Source organism: Schistocerca gregaria, chromosome 1 (assembly GCF_023897955.1).
Source record: "Schistocerca gregaria isolate iqSchGreg1 chromosome 1, iqSchGreg1.2, whole genome shotgun sequence".
Classification (NCBI taxonomy): domain Eukaryota; kingdom Metazoa; phylum Arthropoda; class Insecta; order Orthoptera; family Acrididae; genus Schistocerca; species Schistocerca gregaria.
This window is the reverse complement of record NC_064920.1, coordinates 70,851,531-70,878,731: the sequence shown is the minus strand read 5'-3', so window position 1 is coordinate 70,878,731 and position 27,201 is coordinate 70,851,531. Positions and strand designations below refer to the sequence as shown.

General features: G+C 38.5%; 1 protein-coding gene across 1 annotated transcript in view; it reads right to left on the bottom strand.

The window, feature by feature from the left end:
* LOC126331023 (piwi-like protein Siwi) overlaps positions 1-27,201 on the bottom strand; it is a 242,412-nt gene that overhangs the window by 17,550 nt on the left and 197,661 nt on the right. The window contains 2 exon segments of the mRNA XM_049996440.1: positions 1,406-1,565; positions 26,623-26,770. Coding sequence (XP_049852397.1) covers positions 1,449-1,565; positions 26,623-26,770 — 265 coding nt within the window. The 3' untranslated portion in view covers positions 1,406-1,448.

Genomic DNA, 27,201 nt, shown 5'->3' with positions numbered 1-27,201 from the left:
CTCTTGTGTCAATCTGTTCAGCTCACAATGATCACTTGCACCCTAAATCCTCAAATATTTGATGGATACAGACTCCATTCAGTCCTCCCCTATAATATTTACCTTCTATAACTCCCAATAGAACCATGGAGGTTATCCCCTGATGTTTTACCACGTGTCCTATCATCCTCACTCTTCTTCTTATTGGTGATCTCCAAGTTCCTTTCTTTGCTAATTCTGTGGAGAACCCTTTCATTTCTTATCTTATGAGTCCACCTAATTTTCAACATCCTTGTATAGCAATACATCTCAAGGCACTTTCTCTTCTTTTCCCAGTATTCCACAGCCTGTGATTCACCACTGTACAATGCTGAGTTCCACATGCATGTTCTCAGAAACTTCTTCCTCAAATTCATAGAGCCACTTTCAAATTATTTCTTGGCTGTTGCACTCTCACAGAGCATGGGGGTAAAATGAATCCCTAAATTGTTCCAGGTGAGTTGTTATTTATCTAATTTTATTACCATCTCCTTATATAGGTGGGAGTCAACAAAATATTCTGGCATTAGGAGAAGAGAGTTGGTGGCTGAAATTTCATGAAAATATCTAGACACTTGAAAAGCACATTTATTTTAATGAGTACCGCCCCAAGTCACTTAACATATTCATAACACTCACTCCCCCAGTCCATGACTCAGCTATGGTAGGGCCCTGTTCTAAAGCGATTCCCTAGTGAGTATGTGACCAAAATGCATAATCTGGTAACACTATTTTGTGATCATGCATTGGAAACATATAAGCAAAGGTTTCTATACTTCTTAGATCACTGTTTGTATACACATACCTATGATGCCTATCTACAACATTTATAGAGATGGTGCATGAGAGATTACTGATGCCATTCTTTCAACAGGAGAAAAATATTAAATGTGATGTATGCATTTACCATGATTTGGAAGAAGAAATTTATTTACCAGCAGCAAGTTCCATACTCTCCTGCATTTCCACAGTCATCTTCACAACAGAAGCACACAACCACGTAACACAATTATGTAGTATACAATTACTGAGACAGAAAACTTAAATTTGATACACAATCCATACATCAGAGAAAGACCAATAACAATTCGACTGCACAACAATTTTACCATACACACAATGTTGAGTGTTCTACACTGTCACTGAACTCGTTTACTGTTTTAGCAATGTATAAATAATTTTTACTTTGGATTATGCAAAAAGTAGCTTGGTGCTTTTGTGTGCTTAAATATAATGTAGTTTTGGGGAAAAGTATAAACTTACAAATATAAGATAACAAATAACACAATCTAATGTCTCACTTTACTTATGGACAGTACAATATATGGAACAATCTCCCACAAATGGATCAGCTGTGTTAAAATATATGAAACTATAAAATACTTACAGTCATACTCACTATCAAGATTCCCATCAAAATACCAAATTCTCTACAGGAAATACAGAAAATCCTCTAATGCATTGCTTGGTCGAGTGTGGAGAGATTGTCCTACCAAAAATGCCAACTTGTGAGCATATTGAACTGGTGCCGGTACTCTCACTGTGCCCTGTGAAGTTTAGAGCATTTGTGTTTTTAGAAATTAAAATAAGCCTTCTTCAGAAATTCTGTAAGCAAAACCAGATTACACACTCAAAAATACCTATAAATGAATAAATTAGTTTTTTCATTCTCATACAGCAATGTTTTGTAGAAGAGAGAGGTGTGTGTGTGTGTGTGTGTGTGTGTGTGTGTGTGTGTGTGTGTGTGTGTGCGCGCGCGCATATGTGTGTCCATATGTTACTATCATGAGAGGGGGGGCTGTTAACCATATATGGTGCAGAATTTTAAGTGATTGTACAAATACTAATAGCTCCCAAGAGCTACAACACATGCAATTACTGATAACAGCTTACGTTTTCCCTCTGCATTTAAGTAAACTTTGTAATGAAAGTCTGTTGAATTATCCATTCTTTGTGTCAGTCTAAGACTGCTTCCAAATATTTAATCTATATCTAATTGATTGCTTCAAGCAGAAGGTTTTTGTTCAAGTAGTCTACATTTTTGCACAGTAAAAGTTTGTTCAGAAGTAAGTTGCAGCTATAAAACTGAGTGAAATGTTGCCTCTCTTTTCATAGCAATCTTTCAATCTACATTTACTTAATCTGCTTTCATCTTGTGATTCAAGTTTTCATATTGGGTTTATTTTTTTAGAAATAATCCACAATATTACTAACATTTATTGAAGTCAGAATCATGTTTTATTTCCAGTGCCATAACAGGTTTTATGAGGAATAGCTTATATGACCAACTCTCACACAGCTTCATAGAAGAGCATTAATCAGCTTACTTTTTGACACTTGGTTTAAAAAGCATTCTGGAGCAATTGAGGTACCATAGCCAAAGCATAAGGTAAAAATATCTTGCACCTTTTTGTTCCACCTAGAGAACAATTTTCTATTGAAATTACTTAAAACAATGATAAAATTGCTACAGTAGAATATAATTCCATATATGTATTTGACACATTAAATACAATTCCTTGATATGCGTATCAGCCACATCATGTTTTGTTTTTATTTTGACATTTTTTTAGCAATTTTTGCAGCCCTTCTGTCTACGTGTATATCCAGTTCAGTCAGTGAGTTAAAACATGATTTGTATGTGAACAGAACTGGTAATCAATGTGTCTTAATTTTTTATTTTGCTACAATGAATCTTCCTTACAATTAACATACAATGTCATTTGAAATTTTGAAAGTGACAATTTGATCTAAAAGTAATTCTGATGCAGGGCTTGGTTCATATCATTAGAATGACATCACAAAGCAAAATAGTAACAGTTAATTTCCAGCAACAGTTAATTTCAGCATTTGCTAGCACAGTGATGGGAGCAACAGATTATGGTTTGGCTTGATAGCTACAGGTGATACTGTGTTCATTTGAATCTGGTAAACACTATGTTGCCACCACTGAGGATGGACATACTCAAGTGGAGCAAATACACATCTTAATTTGGGCTGGAGGAAAAGATTAAATATCAAACATACATTACTCAAAATTTTTGTTTGTATTTATATCCTTAGTATCATCTCAAACTTCAAATAAAGCCACGGTTCTGCAGCACTGAACAAAACTATGACCACACAATAAGTATGTAATTGTGGATCTGAGAAGCTTCTAAATGAGGCTAGATTATATGCTAAACAGGTAGACCTTAACTAGGGACTCATGATCTGGGATTGTTCTAAAGCAATTTTGAGCGGTTTCTTTTTCTTTTTTTATCCCCCTGCCCCTGAAGTGTTCTAGGTTTGGAATATTCCCACAAAAAAACATAAGTTCCACCTCTCTTTATTAATATTTTCCTAAACTTAACACAAATGCCCTCCTCTGATCAAAACTGAAGCTCAACATAGACAAAGTGCAATAATGTTAGTAACCTGGACAAAAGTCTTAGAATAAACCTACAGCTTACTGAATGCTTAACAACACAATTCTTCTCTTACTGGAACACCCGAATATTCTTTATGATATGATACAGCCCTCCCACTTGATTAAACACTCAGAAATCTCTGACAAACCAGGTATAATTTCAAGTCCCTTCAATCTCGTCAGAAGAGTCTGACAGTAGCATGTGATACCAACAATCCCGTGAGCACAATGGCAAACTTAGCGCTGTCCACTGGAGATGATGGTGGTGTGCAGCTGGAAGAAGTGATGGGTCTGTAAACGAAGATATCAGTTAACTGGCTGTAACAGAACTGCCTGGACTGAGGCTGACGAAGTCCTAAATACTCACATGGCACAAGTGTATTTGAATTCAATTAGCCACACAAGACACAGTGGATGCAGTAGAATGTCGACAGCAGGAGAGACCACTGTCGCAGTTGTGTGCCCCATCTGTTCCCATGTCTGGTGTGGGTGAAGGCACTTTGTGGACTGAACTGAAAATGTCTTGTCTTTATGGGCCGTGCAACTGAGTCACAGTGGCTGTGCTTGCTGCAGCCTGCCTGACAGAGGTGTGTTGCTAGGTGGCTTCAGCAGTCATTATTTTGCAACATGTCACCCTCACACAAAGAACAACTTCCACACTACAAAGTAGTGCGCATAAAGAAGAATGAAACCTGCCTGAATAAAATGTTTGCACACTGATATCTGAAAGATGACAGCAAAATTTTTCATCCAGGACATGACAGGATAAGAAATATTTGTTGTTTGTTTGTTTGAAAGTGAATTATTCTGTCAGTGGAAAATTAAATAAAGTGCTAGAATGGCTAACATGGAATTAAAAGTCAATCTGAGGCTAGTGGAGAACAAGCACTTTGTGGTGTAAGTTTAAGTGGCTGATGTGCTATTGTTCATGCAACACCGGCAAACCTTCCTGGTGCCGTAATTCAGATTATGGCCTCCCTCAATTAATTACAAACTGGTAATGAAGGTCTGCCAGACACATCAAGTTGGAGGAACGGATGTATGATCAAGAAAACAGAAAAGAAGAAATTGCTTTTTCAAATGCAAATTTGAGGGTAGAGATTTGTGAGAAAGTTGATATTTAAGCAATAAAAGTGGAAAGGTTAGAGAACAGCATGGCTAAAGTAAAAATGTGCCTGAAAGATAATACTGATGCTGTGAGAAAGAAATTCTCTTCTGAACAGCTCAATAGTGAACATAAATTAAAAGAAACTCAAGCTCTCATTGAGTCAAAGATCACAAACCAAAACTCTCATCACTAGAGATGCATTTAGTCACATAATGCTAATCAGTGCCAGTTCACATCCCAACAGGGTGATGTACTTAAGTTGAGACCACAAGTGACTCTGTGGGACAAAAATTAATACATTAAATAGAATAGAATCTGAAACCAACTGACAACTGGCAAACACTGATATCAAAGAACCTGCAGGAAATAGATTTTATGAGACTTTTTCACAGTAATGTTATTGAGGCAGTGCACCAGTGGAATGTTTTTTTCGCACATGGTAATACCACTCAGTATATTTTATTTATTAGTCTAGAGGCAACTGTGTGCCTGACAAGATAGGACTCAGAAAATTAAATTTGTCAATAGTCTTTTAGATGGAGATGCTGTAACATTGGGAAGCCAAAGTAGACTATAATATTTAAGTTATGAGAAGCTTGAACATTTTTTTTTCTTAATGCTTCCTGGTCTGAGACTAAACAAGTTACAATCCATGATGAATTTCTGAATGGAGCACATTATCAGGAAAGAAAAGTTTCCTTTAAAAAAAAAAAAAATGTCAAGAGGAGTTTTTGTTTGTTTTTCAATAATTTGAAGATGTAACTTGTAGTCCTGGACCAAATCACCAAAAGATGAGCACAGGGCTACTGTGAATTAATTCATATATTCCAGTGTATTGCATGTAGAAATCTAACTGTCATGAATAGAACTGTAAACTCATCAAGTTTGCATTTTCCACCCTAATTTTTTTTTTTTTTTTTACTCACCTGCATCAACTTAATGTTTTTCTACATTTAGAGCAGCTGCTTTTGATCACACCAAATAAATATTCTGTCGTAAGTCATCCTATATGCTTCTAGAATCACTCATGAACACTTTCTCGTACAGTACAGTGTCATCAGCAAACAGTCAAAAGTTGCTATTCACACTATTCATCAAGTATCAAAAATGTGACACTGACACATTCTCTAACAGGCTTCACAACCTGTGGCTGGGCAGGTTAGCATGCTGTCAGTAAAATTCTGACATGTGGGCAGGAAAAGTGCTGATGTGACATGACATACACCACCAACCTGGTGCAGTTGAGCAGCAGATTACCTCATGCTGTGCTGTGCTGTCTTGGCCAATCTACATGTTGAGAAATGACAGCTCATCATAGTAGAATGCAATCAAGTAAGTATAAATACTGCCTGTCCAAGTCTAACATTATCTGTTGTTGGCTGATGCCTAGGCTGAGAACTATGATCATCTAGTTTCATCTATAATGGGTCACTGCCTCTACTAACCATTTGTCTGTGGGCCACACCACCAGAACTTGAATTGGCACCTTCTAGCTACAGCCTTCTTTGGACTGCCATCAACTGACCCCTCGACATCACTAGGGGGTCTCACACCTGACTTACTATGAGCTGATGGCTGGTCACTGCAATTCACGTCTAATGGTGTGAGTGATTTACACATTAGCATGCTGTTATTACAAATCTGACATCAACAGGCATGAGCCAGCACATGCAGCTCCACTGCACCAGAATTCTGCTGCACTTACATCCACACTAGACGCATCTCAGGCATACACCCGGATGCCCTGCTGTGGAACACTGCTACCTGGAGTCAAAGCTTCCTATCAAGATACCATGTACGAATTCTCCTGAATAAACTATGTTGTTATTGCAACTGATTTTATGATTCCACAGCAGCTACAAAACTGGTTCCTCATGCCTTACTGTCTGGCCTATCATTCTGAGACATCATCTTGGCATTCATCTCAGACAATACTGGGGCTATAATAACTTGTGTCAGAAGTGAGTAGTGACATTGAAGAAAGCCATAGATGAGCATATAGTGTCATTGGAGCAATGTGGTGAGGTGAAACAAAATGTATTTTCTCTGGTTGTTCTCTCTTCAAATACTGTAAAATGTTGTGCCAATCAAACTGGCAGGCTGGTTTTACAAAGAAGTTTGTAAAATTTGGTGCAGGAAGAGAATTGAGGGAGTTCAAGAGAAGTACAAGGGAGACACATGCCTATACATGTACAGGTGGATGTACTATTTTTAATTTTCTGAGGCATAATGCCCCCTGTGCTCATCTACACCTGTTACATGCTTTAGGTGTACAAGGTTTGGGCTTTAGGGCAGGAGAGCAAAAAGAGCGTACAGCTGGCACTTAAGTGTATAAATGGAGTAGGTTAAGGAACTGTTACAGTAGTGCTAAGTTCCAGTAGTGCTAAGTAACTTTACTAGAATGAGTAGCTCAAATGAAGGCAATTAATATAGACTTCAACAGGCAGTTATATGCTTTGAAGAAGAGCAGACCCTCATTCAGTTCATCACTGCCCATCCTGGATGCTAGTGCTGCTAGCCTAGTTGGTCTTTTTTGAGCAAGGTACGAGAAGATGTGTTAGCATTTGTGAATAACCTGTTGAAAGTACAAGCTGAGTTGTCTGTTGGAGGAAAAGTTGTTGCAAGTGACAAAATTACATAGGGGTTGTAAGGGCATAAGTAATGTACCAAGAGGACCTGAGAAATGCCTGACAACGTGAACTACTGGGAAAAGACTTAGTACACTGGTATAGAAGACAGCGGAGTTGTAGACAGTGGAGAGTTTTGTACTTTGGAACACTTTTCAGAATTTTGCCTCTAGCATTCCAATACAAGTTTAATACTTTTCTTATTTCATTTTTAAATGACACTCACAGCTTATGGTTTGCAGTCTTTTTCTGAAATTTCAAAAATTATTCCAGAATATTAAACCTTTGCCAAGTGTGAAAATATGTTCCAAGGTACAACATTGTCACCTAGCTATGAACAAATATTCTGTTGAAATCTAAAAGCATTGTAATCAAGAAAATAATTTCAGTACCGTATTTAATAGTCTGTGTTGTTGTTGTTGTCTTCAGTCCAATTGATGCACCTCTCCATGCTACTCTATCCTGTGCAAGGTTCTTCATCTCCAAGTACCTACTGCAACCTACATCCTTCTGAATCTGCTTAGTGTATTCATCTCTTGGTCTCCCTCTACAATTTTTACCCTCCATGCTGCCCTCGAACTCTAAATTTGTGATCTCTTGATGCCTCACAACATGACCTACCAACTGGTCCCTTCTCCTTTCAAGTTGTGCCACAAACCCCTCATCTCCCCAATTCTATTCAATACCTCCTCATTAGTCATGTGATCTATCCATCTAATCTTCAGCATTCTTCTATAGCAACACATTTCGAAAGCTTCTATTCTCTTCTTGTCCAAACTATTTATCTTCCATGTTTCACTTACATACATGGCTACACTCCCATAAATACTTTCAGAAATGACTTCCTCACACTTAAATCTATGTTTGATGTTAACAGATTTCTCTTCTTCAGAGACGCTTTCCTTGCTATTGCCAGTCTACATTTTACATCCTCTCTACGTTGATCATCATCATTTATTTTGCACCCCAAATAGCACAATTCTACTCATTTTCTAATCTTATTCTCTCAGAATCACCCAGTTTAATTTGATTACATTCCACTATCCTCATTTTGCTTTTGTTGATGTTCATCTTCTATCCTCCTTTCAAGACACTCTCCATTCTGTTCAACTGCTTTTCCAGGTCCTTTGCTGTCTCTGACAGAATTACAACATCATTGGCAAGCCTCAAAGTTTCTATTTCTTCTCCATAGATATTAATTCCTACTCAGAATTTTTCTTTTGTTTCCTTTACTGCTTGCTCAATATACAGAGTGAATACCATCGGGGAGAAGCTACAACCCTGTCTCACTCCCTACCCAACTACTGCTACCCTTTCATGCCCCTCAACTCTTACAACTGCCATCTCGTTTCTGTACAAATTGTAAATAGCTTTTCATTCCCTGAATTTACCCCTGCCACCTTCAGAAAAAAAGAGTATTCCAGTCAACATTGTCAAAAGCTGTCTAATTCTAAAAATGCTAGAAACATAGTTTTGCCTTTCCTTAATCTAAACTCTAAGATAAGTTGTAGGGTTAGTATCGCCTCACATGTTCCAACATTTCTATGGAATCCAACCTGATCTTCCTCAAGGTCGGTTTCTACCAGTTTTTCCATTTGTTTGTAAAGAATTTGTGTCAGTAGTTTGCACCCGTGACTTATTAAATTGATAATTCAGTAATTTTCACACCTGTCAACACCTGCTTTCTTGGGATTGGAATTATTATTTTCTTATTGAAGTCTCAGTATATATCACCTGCCTCATACATCTTGCTCACCAGGTGGTGGAGTTTGTCGGGGCTGGCTCTCCCGAGACTATCAGTAGTTCTAATGGAATGTTGTCTACTCCCAGAGCCTTGTTTTGACTTAGGTCTTTCAGTGCTCTGTCAAACTCTTCACGTAGTATCATATCTCCCATTTCATGTTCATCTACATCCTCCTCCATTTCCATAATACTGTCTTCTAGTACATCGCCCTTGTACAGACCTTCTATATACTCCTTCCACCTTTGTGCTTTCCCTTCTTTGCTTAGAACTGGTTTTCCACCTGAGCTCTTGATATTAATGCACGTGGCTCTCTTTTCTCCAAAGGCCTCTTTTAATTTTCCTTGAGGGAGTACCTATCTTACCCCTTGTGATATATGTCTCTACATACTTACATTTGTCGTCTACCCATCCTCGTATAGCCATCTTGCACTTCCTGTCGATCTCATTTTTGAGATGTTTGCATTCCTTTTTGCTGGCTTCATTTACTAAATTTTTATATTTTCTCCTTTCATCAATTAAATTCAATATCTCTTGCGCTACCCCAGGATCTCTCCTAGCCCTCATCGTTTTACCTATATGATCCTCTGCTGCCTTCACTATTTCACCTCTCAAAGCTACCCATTCTTCTTCTACTGCATTTCTTTCCTCTGTTCTTGTTAATCATTCCCTAATGCTCTCCCTGAAACTATCTACAACCACTGGTTCTTTCAGTTTATCCAGATTCCATCTCCTTAAATTCCCATTTTTTCAGTTTCTTCAGTTTTAATCTACAATTCATAACCATTTCATTGTGGTCAGAGTCCGCATCTGCCCCTGGAAACGTCTTACAGTTTAAAACCTAGTTCCTAAATCTCTGTCTAATCTATCTGAAACCTTCCAGTGTCTCCAGGCCTCTTCCATGTACACAACATTCTTTCATGATTCTTGAACTAAGTGTTAGCTATAATTAAGTTATGCTCTGCTCAAAATTCTACCAGGCAGCTTCTCTTTCATTCCTTGCCCCCATTCCATATTCACCTACAACTTTTCCTTCTCTTCCTTTTGCTACTATCGAATTCCAGTCCCCCATGACTATTAAATTTTCATCCTTCCTTCACTATCTGAATAGTTTCTGTTTCTCTGAGGCATGCAAGCCCGCCTCCCTCCCCCCGCCCCCCCCCCCCCCAACCCTCAATGACAAGGTCCATGGTTCATGGTGCAAGTTTATGTGTTATTAATGACTGGGATGTGACACAGTTTATTAAGCTTTCATTGGTCAACAGAATACCATAGCTGATGATGACTAAGTATTGAACTTTCTATGGAATGCCACTCCAGTGCAAGGCCAAAATTTGAACCCTAATGCAAATAGTTGCATGTTACCATCAGTATGTTATGTTCTGGTTTGAGAACAAAAGACTGTTACCCACAGCAACTGAGTTGCCTTTTTGCACAACAACATAGGATTATCAACCTGCCTTGGAAATTTGTTCCCTATAAGTTTTAATAAATCATGCCAATAGAAGAATCGCACATTTTTAGATAATCTAAATAGTTATTTTGCAATACATACAATTTTACAAATTTGATGCGCTGTCTCTGTAACGAGACTGGAAACTTTATGGTTACTAATTCCTTATTAGCTTCCAACTGCTGGAATGGTCTATATGTTACATTATTACTCTACTACACACCAATATTTGGCAGGTGAAATTAAATTAAGCACAACATTTACCAAAAACCATTAGAAATTGAACACATTTTTCAATAGTAACCCTCGCAACCAAAAGGAGAAATTGAAAGAAAGTAAAAAGGCAGCTATTGTCGAAAATTTTAGATACTGAGCTATTGTAATTCTTACATTCAGCTTTTTTTACATTTTTAAGGATATGGAGGGAAAACATTCTAGTTCTAAATCTAAATGAGTTATGGCAGGTTGAACACTGGTGGTGGAATATATATTAAAAACAAAGATTCCAAGACTTATCAAGCGGGAAAGCGCTGGTAGATAGGCACAATGAATAAAACACACAAACACATACACAGAATTTTGAGCTTTCGCAACCGGCGGCTGCTTCATCAGGAAAGAGGGAAGGAAAAGGAAAGATGAAAGGATGTGGGTTTTAAGGGAGAGGGTAAGGAGTCATTCCAATCCCGGGAGCGGAAAGACTTACCTTATGGGGAAAAAAGGATAGGTATATACTCGCGCGCGCACGTGAGCACACACGCACACACACACACACACACACACACACACACACACACACACACACACACACACAGACATATTTAAAGGCATATACATATTAAAAACAAAGATTCCAAGACTTACCAAGCATTACCAAGACTTACCATGCCTCTGTACTTCCGCCTCGACTGACATCTCTGCCCTTACTCTTTGCCTAAATATGTCTGCTTGTGTCTGTGTATGTGCGGATGGATATGTGTGTGTGTGTGTGTGTGTGTGTGCGCGCGAATGTACACCTGTCCTTTTTTTCCCCCTAAGGGAAGTCTTTCCGCTCCCGGGATTGGAATGACTCCTTACCCTCTCCCTTAAAACCCACATCCTTTCGTCTTTCCCTCTCCTTCCTGAAGAAGCAACCATTGGTTGTGAAAGCTAGTAATTCTGTGTGTGTGTTTGTGTGTTTTGTTCTTGTGCCTGTCTGCCGGCGTTTTCCCACTTGGTAAGTCTTGGAATCTTTGTTTTTAATATATTTTTCCCATGTGGAAGTTTCTTTATATATATATATATATATATATATATATATATATATATATATATATATAAAACAGAAAGAAACTTCCACATGGGAAAAATATATTAAAAACAAAGATTCCAATACTTACCAAGCGGGCACATGAACAAAACACACAAACACACACACAGAATTACGAGCTTTCGCAACTGGCAGTTGCTTCGTCAGGAAAGAGGGAAGGAGAGGGAAAAATGAAAGGATGTGGGTTTTAAGGGAGAGGGTAAGGAGTCATTCCAATCCCGGGAGCGGAAAGACTTCCCTTAGGGGAAAAAAAGGACAGGTGTACACTCACACACACACACACACACACACACATATCCATCCGCACATACACAGACACAAGCAGACATATTTAAAGGCAAAGAGTAAGGGCAGAGATGTCAGTCGAGGCGGAAGTACAGAGGCAAGGAAGTTGTTGAAAGACAGGTGAGGTATGAGCGGCGGCAACTTGAAATTAGCGGAGGTTGAGGCCTGGCGGATATCGAGAAGAGAGGATATACTGAAGGGCGAGTTCCCATCTCCGGAGTTCGGATAGGTTGGTGTTGGTGGGAAGTATCCAGATAACTCGGACGGTGTAACACTGTGCCAAGATGTGCTGGCCGTGCATCGAGGCATGTTTAGCCACAGGGTGATCCTCATTGCCAACAAACACTGTCTGCCTGTGTCCATTCATGCGAATGGACAGTTTGTTACTGGTGATTCCCACATAGAAGGCTTCACAGTGTAGGCAGGTCAGTTGGTAAATCACGTTGGTGCTTTCACACGTGGCCCTGCCTTTGATCATGTACATGTTCCGGGTTACAGGAGTGGAGCAGGTGGTGGTGGGACGGTGCATGGGACAGGTTTTACACCAGGGGCAGTTACAAGGGTAGGAGCCAGAGGGTAGGGAATGTGGTTTGGGGATTTCATAGGGATGAACCAAGAGGTTACGAAGGTTAGGTGGATGGCGGAAAGACACTCTTGGTGGAGTGGGGAGGATTTCATGAAGGATGGATCTCATTTCAGGGCAGGATTTGAGGAAGTCGTATCCCTGCTGGAGAGCCACATTCAGAGTCTGATCCAGTCCCAGAAAGTATCCTGTCACAAGTGGGGCACTTTTGGGGTTCTTTTGTTGGAGGTTCTGGGTTTGAGGGGATGAGGAAGTGGCTCTGGTAATTTGCTTCTGTACCAGGTCGGGAGGGTAGTTGCGGTATGCGAAAGCTGTTTTCACGTTGTTGGTGTAATGGTTCAGGGATTCAGGACTGGAGCAGATTCATTTGCCACGAAGACTTCAGCTGCAGGGAAGGTACTGTTTGATATGGAATGGGTGGCAGCTGTCATAATGGAGGTACTGTTGCTTGTTGGTGGGTTTGATGTGGACGGATGTGTGAAGCTGGCCATTGGACAGATGGAGGTCAACATCGAGGAGGCAAGCAGTAAAGACTGTTTTTAAGTTAACATTACAAGTGACGTGATTACTCATTAAAGACCTATAGCACATTGTAGTGTACAAAATTTAAAACTGAATACATTAGCCCCAAAATGAGAAAAATTAGTGTGTGCTGCACAGCTTTCTTTATGATAAAATATTGTTATTTTTACTGTGTTATGGCATCTTTTAGATTAAATTTTGTTTCTGAAGCCATCCATGGGCCCAAAACCACCTAAAATTCAAGATTCACAAAATCCCCCAAGGTAGGTTACTGATATCACATCTTTTATGGTGTCCAAAGGATTTAATTTTCTATTTCTAAAATAACTGTGTCTGAAAGGGCTCAAGAGCATTCACAACTGACTGAAGGGGTTCAAGGTCATTCTATACAGCATTTTTCCCTCTTCTTCTTTGGTTCTGGAGTATCTGGCTGGTAAGGATCTTCCTCGCGATCCTCACTGTCACTGACTTAAGTTTTTTGTTGAGGTTATGATTCTACTTTGGGACACAAAATGTCTTTTTAGTCCTCTTTGCAACAAAGCCTGATGTTTTGGAAAAGATAATCCTTACATTGATTCATCATCCCTGCTGGAATTTCTGTTTCAGAAGAGTGTTCACTATTTTTGTCCAGTTTGTTTGTGGTGGAGCGTATTGATTTAGCTTCAGTATCTTTTGCTTTGCCATGGCATCACCACTCTGCAAGCACGATGTATGCCTACTTTGCACTTAGTGACACCAAAATTGAATGCACCTTTGGCACCAACACTACATCTAGCACAGCTTATTCAGTCACAGGTGCAACAAATGATGCAGCTTACTGATATGATGGGGGAATTCTTTCAAATGGTGACGGCATCCAATGGGACTCACAATCAGGAACAGAGGACCAAGAGGAATGGTACTTAGCCCAGTGTGAAGTGCATCTATCTGAACACCAAGTACCAGGTAAATTAAACCATCTTTTTTCTTATCAACAGCTAGTGTGCAAGTGGATAGTGTTCCCTACTTTATCGCCAGAACTTTTAACTTACGAAGATTTTATCCAGCCTTTGAATAGATACTATGATGAGAAAGTCCATGTGGCAGCTGCCAGGTTAAATTTTCAGACTAAAGAAGCTGCTCCGTTGGCCACCTTCCAGCCACTTATCATCACCAATGAGGATGTAATACTTGGTTTCTCGGAACATAATGGTTACCAACATGCATCATAATAAATGGAGTTTTTTGGGGGGAGCATATAATGTGTAGGGAGTGTAGTTATAAATAGTCTTCGATTTTAGATATAGGCAGAGGAGGAGAGATTGAATTACACACTCTTCTGCATTTTTTAAGATTTCTGATTGGTAACTAGTGATGACAGTGGTTAGGCATATACGAAAATGTACATTACTGGAATGCATTTCTGTGATAGAGTAAATATTCATGAGAATTGTGTTATAATTACTCTGTTCTTGATGTGATTAGTTATGGTGGAGAACTTAGAAGTGTTTCTCAGGAATTAAGTGCTACATTTGCTTGCTTTTAAAACTCTGACATGATACAAAAGATGACTTGCTATTGCCTAAAGTATCAACGAGATGGATTCTTACACTCTGGTGTAAGTGGAATATTCATGTGGATAGTGAACTGTTGGTCTAAGTAAGGGTTTTTATGAGATTAATGGTATGTATCGCTGAGTGATGCATGATTTATTCAGTGTAGTGAGCTGGGGATTTCTTCTGTATTCACACAGTATATCTAGGATGATGATTGTTTTGTTGTATATAGTGTGGGGGTAGTACAGCAAAAGGTATTTGATGGTGGAATGATTGTGGTCACTGCTGTGGTAACAGCAGCTTTGTGTTTGAAAGCAGCAACTGCAGGGGAAAGAAAATTCCTTATAAGGTTTACGGAGAAATGAGTCGAGCTTTGCTTTACCCTTAATTCAGATATCAGAAAAAATTGAAAAGTCATTAGGCCACAATATTGGCACTAAATTTGAATTTTAACAGCAGGAGTACAATATTAAATTGATAGACTGATTGGATCCCCGCAGTATAGGTTTTATGGTGTACACAACTGGCCTAATCCACAGTACTTGTGCTGAGTGTGTTAACATCAAACAATGGAAAATCCAGAATGGAATGTAACAATATTAGAGAAGGAAAGTTGCTATTGAACATACTGCAGAGATGCTAAGTTGCGAAAGGCACAACAAAAAGATTCACACAATTATAACTTTCAGCCATTAAGGCCTTTGTCACCACTGGAAACACAAACACAAACACATACACACACACACACACACACACACACACACATACACACTCATGCAAACGCAACTTGCACACACGTCTGCAGTCTCAGACAACTGAAACCACACTGCAAGCAGCAGCACCAGTGGAGGTCCACCACCACCACTATACTATCCCTCCCCCCTCCACACCCCAGCCTCCTCCTTACCCCCGCCCAGTCGCCACTCCCATCACTGCTGCTCGCAGTGTGGTTTGTTGCCTGAGACTGCAGATGTGTGTGCAAGTTGTGTTTGTGTGAGTGTGTGTGTATGTCTATTGCTGACAAAGGCCTTAATGGCCGATAGCTATAATTGAGTGAATCTTTTTGTTGTGCTTATCGCGACTCAGCATATCCACTATGTGGTGAGTGTGTTAACATGTTACACATGCCAAAACCACAGACGCAGCCTAGTGTTGAAGCACCAAGCATATCGTGAACACATGCAAAAGTCATTGCAAAATAGCCTACTTCTTACCCCTCTGCTTCCGCTGAGAGCACACAACCAGGACACATACTGGTCCAAGCGAGGCAGGTATGCCTTCTTACCTCTTCCCAGTCATCATGCTGCATGATGTCAGAGGCCACATTCCCTGCTCGCATATTGCAAAGGCCACATGGTCCCCATGTTTATCAATGTGTGCAGCAACTAGCTGTATTCTGTCCCCACGCCACTGACCATTGTCAGAGCTATAATGTCACACTTATTTCGCATTCATGTTCCACAACATTAACTTGCAGCACTTACTATTCAACAGATCACAGTGTGACATATAACACCTACTATCAAACTCCCAACTCAGATGTAGCACATACTTTTTATATACGCTATAAGCCTTTTCTTCTACTGCTCAAGATAACTCTGCATGATAACTGCTCAGTAGTATCCATACTGTACAGGATGGCAGCCAGCCAAGGAATATTTTAGGGAATTGGTTTAAGAAATTTATTTCCATGGCCCCGTGGTATCTTTACAAGTTTTCTCCTAGAGTAATTCACGCTGTGTCTATGTGACACAAGTCGCTTGCCTTTCAAAACCAAGGCAGTTCTGTCCAGTTAAAGCTGCTGACAGGAGACGCCCAGAGCCCTCTGCTGCCACTGCTAGCGAATTCACACTATTGATTTTAGCCAATAGCGTGCACGGGATACCGATCACACTTGTGGATGCTGGAGCGTTCTGTGGAGCAGAACATACTTGCTTCGCTCTCTTGTAATCCAGACCTCGACCAGAACAGACGTCTTTTTGGAAGGCCTTTCGTAACCAGCCACCACTGTAAGTTAACATGAACCACTTCCCCTTCCGTTGCCCATTTTAATTAATTATTCGACTAGACTGGCCAAAACCTGCTAACTTCCAACCCTAGGCACACCCTTTGTACTCCGTATATTGAAATATATCCTGTTCATTATACTTAATTTCCTGTTTTGTCATTTAAAGGCAGCCCTGGATGCCCACTATCAAATCCTGACCGCTTGACCTCCTGCACACTGCCGCCACAAGGCATATTTAACAGCCTTCTTCCCCCTTCCCTGCCAAGCTATACATTAACATCGGTTGCAGAAGTCCCTTGGAAACTTCCCCTAACTTTACAACACTCTATAGTTGAGGTACTGGCATTTGAAAATGTACAGATCAGTTTAGATCATACTGTTTCACATAAAACTGACTTACACCATCCAAAGACCAAGTTCACTGTAATGCCTCTGATTTCTGTTTCCTCCCTCTTGGTCATATTTATATTATGGATGACTAAGGGCTTTGCAACTTTCCATGGGATGTTCATCCAGAACATCATCCCAACGGTACCTAGAGTGAATAGAGGCTGCATGGATGTTGAATATGCAATCTAAAACATGTCCTTAGCATATAAGGCATGATCAGGACTCTATACGTGTCTAATTTCATAGTTACTTTTGCTATTATATCATTTTATGTCACTCAACTGTCTTAATGTTGTGGAGAGACAACAGAAGTGACATGAGTGTTTCTGAGTCATGGTGTAAACAGAATTTTGCATGAAGGCAAATTTAATTTCTCAAGATCACTGTATTAACTATGATGTTTTGCGTGCCTACTGGAATTATGCCTATTAATTTAATGTACCCCTGCAAGAATACTAGAATTGTAAATGCGAGAAACTTTATGAAAAAGCATAATACAGATTTTTGTATTAATTTAGTAAAACAATTTTGCACTGACTCAAGTTTTTGTTAGCAGAATACTATGAGATTTTCAACGTGGGGCAAATGATGAAGAAGCTTTTATATCGGGATGGTACTTCGATTTCCAAACATGCATGTGCCTCAAGTATTTTAGGATTTATCTGTGCCTTGCACTATGGGACAAAAGTTTTTGTTCACCTATCACAACTATGGATTTGTGGTTAAAACAGGGATTTGAAATATTCCGTCACATCCTCATTCTAATAGTAAAACACATAAAGACTAAGCACTTCTGTTGTGAATTTGACTGCTTGTTCCCACAGACTGGTGCTGCTGAGTATCCCAACAACAGTGACATGCCTTTACCTAAGAGGCTTTATTGGAATAAGCCTAATTCCTTCAGCTGCCTGTGTAGCTAGCTATCAGTTCACATTAGTTTGCAGTAAAATGTGTGCATCTAGCAGTGTGTATACCTGATCAGCTTCATAGTACGTTACCTCATAATGGGACAGAAGAAGGGGATTGGAAACTGAAAAACTTACTGGCATTGTAGTTCTGTATCAGGAAGGCTACTGAAGTAGAACAGCAACAGCAAAAGTTGGTGTAGCCCAATCTACAAAGCTGTATACATTGCAGTGGTTCAAGCAAACTTGTGCCAGTGTGACTATTTCAAGACCTGGAAGACCAAGAGTAACATCACATGTGAAGATCAGTTCATATGTGTATAGAGCAAACAACAAAGGACTCATAATGCAGCTGAAATTTGTGAGAAAATTAATACTATGAGAGCGGCTCCAATCTTTGTATCAACAGTGAGCCATGATTGTGAAAAGGGCCAAAGGGCTGCATAGTGGCTAAAAAACCTCCACTACTCAAACAAAATAAGGTGAAAAGATTGCAACTAGCACAGCATCACAAGAATTGGAGCATGCAGCAATGGTCCTAGGTACTATTCAAAGACAAATCTAAGGTTGAATTTCTTTGGAAGTCAACACTGAATGTTTGTTCATCGACCTTGTGGTTATGAACAGTCGGTGTGAGATGCCAACAGCAAAGCATGGTGGAGGTCAGTTATGGTATGGGCATGTTTTGTGGGTAATCTAGTATTACAGAAGGAAGGAAACCACATGGGATTGATTAACAATGCAATCTTGATGGACAATTTTGAAAACAATTTTAGGAAAATAATCCCCTCCCTCCTCAGCTTGACTGTGTGGAAGAAGTATTGTGTTTATGGACAGGCAGTACCAAACAACTTAAAAAATTCTTCAACCAACTAAATTTTAAACACAACAGTATGCAATTCACAATGGAGTTTGGGGTAATTGTGTAAATTATTTAGATCAGTGATCATATTTGTTCTTTCATGGTTTATAGGAAATCTACCACCACAGATATTGTAATATCCACCAATTCTCAACACCCAGCAACCAATGAACATGCTGCAGTTCACTGAATGATACAATGCACTATATCAATTGCCCTGAGTGAAGACAACTTCCAAACTGAATTAAATATGATCAGACAAGTAACATCAAACAATGACTAGCCTCCTACATTGGTTGAATCAATAATGCACAAAAAACAGAAACAATAGGTGTGCTCTCATCTTTACTCCATTCTCGAGCTACCATCTTAAGAACGCAATAAATGGTGCATAATTCTATACTTCCTGTCTCGCTGGATGTAGCCAGAAAACTTAAATCCCGGAATGTGAAAACATCATTTTATGTGCACCACACTGCTGGATGCTTTCTGCTCAATAGGAAGACAGCACTCCAACTTTGGAAAAGCATGGAATATATAAAATTACTTCTAATTATGGCAAATTCTATATAGGTCAGCCTGGCAGGGCAATATGCATTCACTTGAAGGAACACCATTGAAGTTGGAAACTTGGAAAAGTAGACTCTAATTTTGCACACCTCCTGCTTAAAGGAGGCCACAGTGACAAGGTGTCCCATGAAGTATTACATTACATCCATGGAGGAAGGAAGATGAATATCTCGCGAAGAGACCATGAGGATAAAATCAGAGAGATTAGAGCCCACACAGAAGCATACCGACAATCCTTCTTTCCACGAACAATACGAGACTGGAATAGAAGGGAGAACCGATAGAGGTACTCAGGGTACCCTCCGCCACACACCGTCAGGTGGCTTGCGGAGTATGGATGTAGATGTAGAATTGCCTTTGAATAATGCAAATTAATAATCAAATGTCCATTTGCTCAAGCTTAGTACTGAACGACCAGACACAGTTCCCTTCTCATCATTCCTAACTGTGGACATTTCTCATAATTCATCCAGGGTATGTTGTAAATAACCCCTCTTACTCACATGCCACATTTTTTTTTTCTTTATTTCAGTTACTATCATTTCAATTTCCCCGTTTAAAATTTTTTATACAATTACAGCTTCCTCACTTACTTGCTTGATCGCACTAGCAAAAATGTTTCAGTATCCATCCTGGATTTTCCATTGTTTGATTAGTATATATATAGGTTTGTAATTTAGGACCTGTTAACGACAAGGTTATTTTGTTCAGCGCCTCCCTTGGAACATGTTACCAAAGTTTAGTATTCAATTTATTTTCTTCTCAGAGCTACTGTTGCAATTTGTTGTTTAGTTCATTAGTTAATGTGTCACTTATTTTATTTTAGTTAAATAATCTTACATCACATTTTCACTGAAATAAATCCTCTCAATTTATTTCTAAATTCAACATTAACAATTTTCCTCTTTGGAAATTGAAATACTCTGAATGTGCACTACTTTAAAAGCTTTCACCCTACTAAAATTTCACTGCTCTACATATTCATCTTCGTACCTGATGTTGACATAGCAGCTGAAAACTGGTTTGTGAAATAAAAACTACGGTTCGTCTCACAACATACCTAATCTAAATCATTTGATTCAGGTACAAGAGGCACCAAAATGGCAGTAGAATTTCACTATGAACACAGAACAGCTGATGTTAACAGAATGCATCATCACAATAATAATACAATTTTTGTTATATATACATACAATAAAATCGAATACTTAATTACCCCTGCTCAAATTATCATTTCATCCTCTATGAATTCTTCTATTGAAAAGTAGCATTTCTCCCACAGTACTGTTGTAAACTAGTTTTTAAATTTCTGGCTTCATATTAAATATATTTAGCCCATTAACTTGTTACATATTGTCATCCTTATATATTGTGGAGTCCGTGCATGTCAACTGGTGTGTGGGCAGCATAAAATTGTTTTTACTTCTTATGTTATAAGTGCGGTTAAAATGATTCTTCTCAATTTTTGTCTGCTGTATAGAAATATTATAATTTCATCACTGTATATGGGGGGAACAGAAAGGATTTGTAGTTTCTGAAATAATGGGCGACAAGACTGTATGCTTTGCAGTACACATGTTTCAGACAATTTCCTTTTGCAGTTTCAGCATTCAAGATATACTACTTGAACTTCCACAGAAAATCATACCTTATCTAGTAGCACATTCAAAATAACTATATAAGCAATTTTTCATGTACTCAAGTCAGTGGAATTTGCTAGTATTTGCCTTGCAAATGCAAAACTGCATTGTTTATTTGATAGGAAGTCAATATGTGTATTCCAGCTCTCTTGTCCACATTTATTCCTAGGAATTTGATCGTGTCAATTCCTTCCATAAGTTGATATGTTGTATTTTAAGTTCAACACACAATGAATGTTTGGTTTCAAAAAGAACGGTACGGGTTTTTGCAATGTTCGGTATCAACCCATTCAACTGGAACCTGTTTGTTGAGGTATCCAGTGTGCTTACGAAGGAGCTCAAAATTTTAGAATAACAATTCGCTTCATCTGAAGTGATAGTAACCCTATGTTTTCTGTTGTGTAAATATGATATGTGAAGTTTGCTCCATCTAATTTGTAGATCACAGAAGAGAAGATACCTGCAATTTTACACCTCTGATACAGTGATTTGTATATATTTCCAATGGAGTTATTCACTGCATCCAGAGTGTTTTTCCTGGTTGAAATGCAAATTGGTTATTTATAATATTTTTTACAATAAAATTTTTGATCTGGTTTTGCAAGTACTTTTTCTGACACTTTTGACAGGACTGGAAGAACAGAAATAGGGCAATAGTTTCCCACATCTTCCCTCGACCTTTTCTTCCACAGAGGTCTGACTTCAGCATACTTCAAAACATCAGAAAAGCATCCCTGTACAAAAGATTTGTTGAATATTTTAGCTAGGAGAGGGCCTCTTATGTCACACACTGTTTTAATTGCTTTAGTGGGTATCCCATCCCACCCAGCAGCGTTTTTATTTTGTAATTATAATATAACATTTTCCATATCCTTTTTGTGACTTTTTTAAAATCTGTAAGAGACTCCGCTTCTTGGTGGAGTCCAAAGGGATTTACTTTACTCTGACACTCTGCTACATCAAGATCTGACTTCGCCGCATTTATTAAGGATTCATTTACAATCCTATCATCTACTCTAATCCTAGATATTTCATTACTACTAACACCTGACTCTGATTTGACAACAGATCACATTGCTTTTGCCTTACTATTATGTTGTACAATGAACTTCTTTTTGCCATTTGTTTGGCTGCCTTCACAACTTTTTTAAATACAGCTTTACAAGAAAAGCACCTGTTTTTATTGTATTTCAGTTCATTTTGGAGTTCCCTCTTTCTGGCACTACAAATTTTTATGCAATGAGTTATCCATGTAAGTTTGTTAGTGGTTTTGTTACATGTGGTTCTAAGTCAAAAAGTTCCATTAAATATTTCAAGAAAGTTACTTCAAAATTGTTAAAGTTACTATTACTCGAAATACAGCACTTGTAAGGCCATTCAACCTCTCATAACTTATATCTAAAAGTAACTGAATTTTTTCCATTAAAGTTCCTTTTCACATGGCTTTCAATACATGAAATTTCTGTCTTAATTTGTGGTAGTTCAAAGAAAAATGCAGAGTGGTCAGAGATTCATAATTCTATGCAAAATTTATAAACATCTTGAAATACATAATTTGTTAGAATATCATCAATAGATGTATGCACTTACTCTAGTGGGTTGCATGAAACTTATTTTTAAGCCAAAGTTTTTTTAAGTCAGTGAATTGCTTTCAATTATGATGTTAATATTGAAGTCAATAGTTATTACCATCTTCTCCTTTTTTCTGTACTTAGATCTTCAAACAGACAATGAAATTTTACTGGAAAAGCTTCAACTGCAGCTTTCTATGGTACTCTGTAAATAGAAACTACTATGACATTTAGGTCCCTCAATTTGAACAGCAGCTTCCAATATACACACTTCATTTTTCTTATTTTATATCAACAGCCTCCATGTGATTTCTCTTGTCTGCAAAAGATGTTGGCTTCTTCAAAATTTTCAATTGTTTTACAAATTTTAACATTGTCAGATGCAAGCCAATGTTTCCTGATACAAATAACTCTGATATTTCTAGATTCAGACAGAATGATTTGTAATTCGGCACCATTTATATTCAAGTGCATTATGTAGGGACATTCATTCCCATTTATGGTCTCAAGCATACTCTTTCTTGATCTTGCCGTATTTCTAACCAAACACTGTTTCTCATCCCCATCAGTTCTTAATAGGTTTCTCCCATTTTTCAGAATTTTGTATGTATCAGTGAAAGTTATACTAAGGATTTTGGAACCTGACCTATTTAAATGAAGGTAGTTTTTGCCCAAACATTTACTGCTTAAGAACTTGTTCAGATTTATGAACGTAGCTTCTAGATTGTTACAGTTTTCATTTAAATCGTGGTTTATTGTGTCTATATATTGATCACTGACTGATCTTCTGTAGATAATACACTCACCACGATTCTAAGTGTTTTGTAGAGGTTACTGGTAGATTGAATGAAATTGCTTGTTTCATTTACAATTTCCTCTTCAGTGTTGTTTATAATAGAATTTGTGCCTTACTGGTCATGGGTTTGTGCTGCACTAAGACAATAAACACAAATATGCTTCTATATCATGCAGAAGTTATGTCAATAGAAAAGAGAAATGTGAGGAACTGAAGAATATGATTTGGCCATGTCAGTCAGCTGATTTAAATTATATTCCATTGAACTCTTATGGGATGAAGTTGGCAGGGAGGTCAGAAAACTGAAGTCATCTAATATTGAAGATCTATGGAATAATTTACATGTGTTGGACTGCAGTACAGTGGAACATCACACAGCGAGCCTAATTCATTCCAGAATCTTACTTGTAGTGCGAAACACTCATTAAGTGAAACAATTTAACCCATATAAATTAATGTGGAATAAGATAGGCATACCACACAGAAAAAGTACTAAAAATTATATCTCATTGTTGCCATTTATTCAAAAAAAATTATTTACATAGTATTATGTACTTTATTATTCGTGATACATAAATAATTCTTTTTTACTAGGTCATTTGTTTCTGCTGACACTTCAACACTTGACAAAAATGCAACACAGCGTTATCATCGAATAAATTTGTAGTGAGCATAGCCACTGCTTTATTGGGGTCATGATTTTTAGTGCATGACGCAACCGATTTCCAGTTCTCAGGTCAGCATGACTTCTTTTCTACTCCTGAGTCTTTTTAGACTTCATTCTATTACCAAATGACTCCTGACAAGACCACCCTGACTTGCTCTACAACACCAGGGCACACCTGTATTATATGCACTGGAATAGATTGAGAGTACCGAATTTTAATGCTCCCATCCTTTTTACAACTCACTTTGGATGCCCACAATCCTGGAAACCCCTCCAGACACAATTTTAACCTTAAACTACTCACTGATTATAGGAGGCATCAAGCAGCAGAAAGTATCCTTCTTGAGATTTAGGAAAACACATTCACAAACAATTTAGTGAATAGTGATCTCAGTGGAGGTGGGTTGTGGAAAGAGATGGAGAGAGGGGGACCAATAGCAGGGTATGTGTGGGGAAAGATGCTGTGGGGGTGTGCAAGGATGCGGCAGGTACAGAACGATGGGCCTAGACACAGCACTGGAGACTGTGCTGGGCAGTGATAGGAGGGAGGGTGCAGGGTAGAGGAAGCAGAGAAGGGAAAAAGAACTAAGTAAGGTTCAGTGGGATGGCAGAAAACATGTGTGAAACAGGTGTGGGAGCAGGGAAGGGCATAGAGACAGGTGTAGGACAAGGTCATGCCTGAATAGGATTCTGTACAGTAGCTGCAATTATGTTGGTAAACCAAGTAGCTGCTTCCACAAATGGCCACGCCTTTTATGGAGTAAGTTAGCTTTTACTATAGGACTTCATTCTTTTTACAGTTGTCCCTACATGTTTACTTTTCAAGTTCTGTTTCCAAATACACTAATGTGAGGCTCATTTGCAGTTACCTGAGGCTGCATGTCAAATTTATTTTCCACATCACTGAGAAAACTGTTGAAGAAAGTGAAGCCTATTCCATCTCTTGCTTGATGCCACTTCCAAACTCTAATTTCTGTTCTACTTTCTTAGGGTGCGTAGGCATATAGATGAGCCTGAAGGGCAGCAACCTCTACCCTTTGCCCCATTCCATTCCAATATTTTACTGTCACCACTACTGCATACCTTATGAAACCAATTAGCACTGTGATGTACTGCTCCAAATAAGTTAGAGGGAGAAGAGGAAAGGGTGAGGGTAATGCCAAAGCGACAGTCACGCAGCAGGTTAAGTGCTTCTTGCATACAATAAATTACAATAGTGATACCTTAATGAATAAGCATGAGGAGTTGGATTACACAAAATTAGATGTAAACTTAAAATTATTTCAAAGTTTAAAATTTCTTGGCTTTTCAATATTTTTATTAAAAATAATAACAATTTGTGAAGTGAAATCTTTTACTTTAGTCAAAGCTAATTGAATGCATAATTGCTAATAATGTACTTCACATCACATCACAGATGTTCACAAGGCTTTTTGCAGATGATGCTGTGGTGTATCGAGAGGTTGCAACAATGGAAAATTGTACTGAAATGCAGGAGGATCTGCAGCGAATTGACGCATGGTGCACGGAATGGCAATTGAATCTCAATGTAGACAAGTGTAATGTGATGTGAATACAAAGAAAGATAGGTCCCTTATCATTTAGCTACAAAATAGCAGGTCAGCAACTGGAAGCAGTTAATTCCATAAATTATCTGGGAGTACGCATTAGGAGTGATTTAAAATGGAATGTTCATATAAAGTTGATCGTCGGTAAAGCAGATGCCAGACTGAGATTCACTGGAAGAATCCTAAGGAAATGCAATCCGACAACAAAGGAAGTAGGTTACAGTACGCTTGTTTGCCCACTGCTTGAATACTGCTCAGCAGTGTGGGATCCGCACCAGATAGGGTTGATAGAAGAGATAGAGAAGATCCAACGGAGAGCTGCGCGCTTCGTTACAGGATCATTTAGTAATCGCGAAAGCGTTACGGAGATGATAGATAAACTCCAGTGGAAGACTCTGCAGGAGAGACGCTCAGTAGCTCGGTACGGGCTTTTGTTAAAGTTTCGAAAACATACCTTCACCGCGAAGAGTCAAGCAGTATATTGCTCCCTCCTACGTATATCTCACGAAGAGACCATGAGGATAAAATCAGAGAGATCAGAGCCCACACAGAAGCATACCGACAATCCTTCTTTCCACGTACAATACGAGACTGGAATAGAAGGGAGAACCGATAGAGGTACTCAGGGTACCCTCCGCCACACACCGTCAGGTGGCTTGCGGAGTATGGATGTAGATGTAGATGTAGATAGGCTGAACTGTTTTTGGTTTCATTGAACCATGTTTCAAAAGAGAACTCTTGGGCGTTCATCTGTATTTACTAGTAATATGAATTTACAATACTCCTCTCGGTTGTCATTATGTAATATTCGCCTTCTAAGTCATTTTAGTTCATTTTCAGGTACAATATTCAAATGATTGTTCAGATGTTTATCAACCATGGATAGACACAGATGGTTTAATGAGTCACTAGTAATAGTTCTACTGATTCAGATACACACATATATGTCAAACACAAAACAGAAACCTCTCTTCAATCCCCCCTCAACTCTTCTGCCAGAAGAAGGCAACATTGGCTCCAAAAGCTTGCATAAATATAACCTTTTTTATAATACTTACACTCCAGTTGAAGTACATGTGAGTCAATTTATATGTGAGACGCTGTATTTTATCCGGATCCAAGCCAAGGTGGTCATAAATAATATTGTAAGATGTTGGACTCACTGTCCCTTGGCGCACTGATTGTGATACAAGAAAGAAGTCGTATCTGTAAACCAAAGAACGACTGGATATACAAAGACTGAACTTTGCAACATTGTTTAGCACATGGGTAAGATAATTTTAATACACTCTGCTAAAAGTAATGAATATTTAATACTGATCAGTTAATACAACAGAAAGCACTAAACTATTATTATACTGTTATAATTATTTATCAACACAATTAATGCTTCCCACAGTCAAACTATAACTTTATATGCAGATTTATAACAGAGGGCATGCTATCTTCATCAACTCTCATACAGTATTCCTTAAGCCTCAGCTGTCTTCTAGATTTCATTTTACTGTACAACTTTACTTTTACTTATGGCCTCAGAAGTACCATTTACCTTCTGTTTACAATGTTTTTTATTAGTCTATTCATAATTTCTACTTTCACAATATCGATTAAATAATGTTTACAAACACTACATGGAG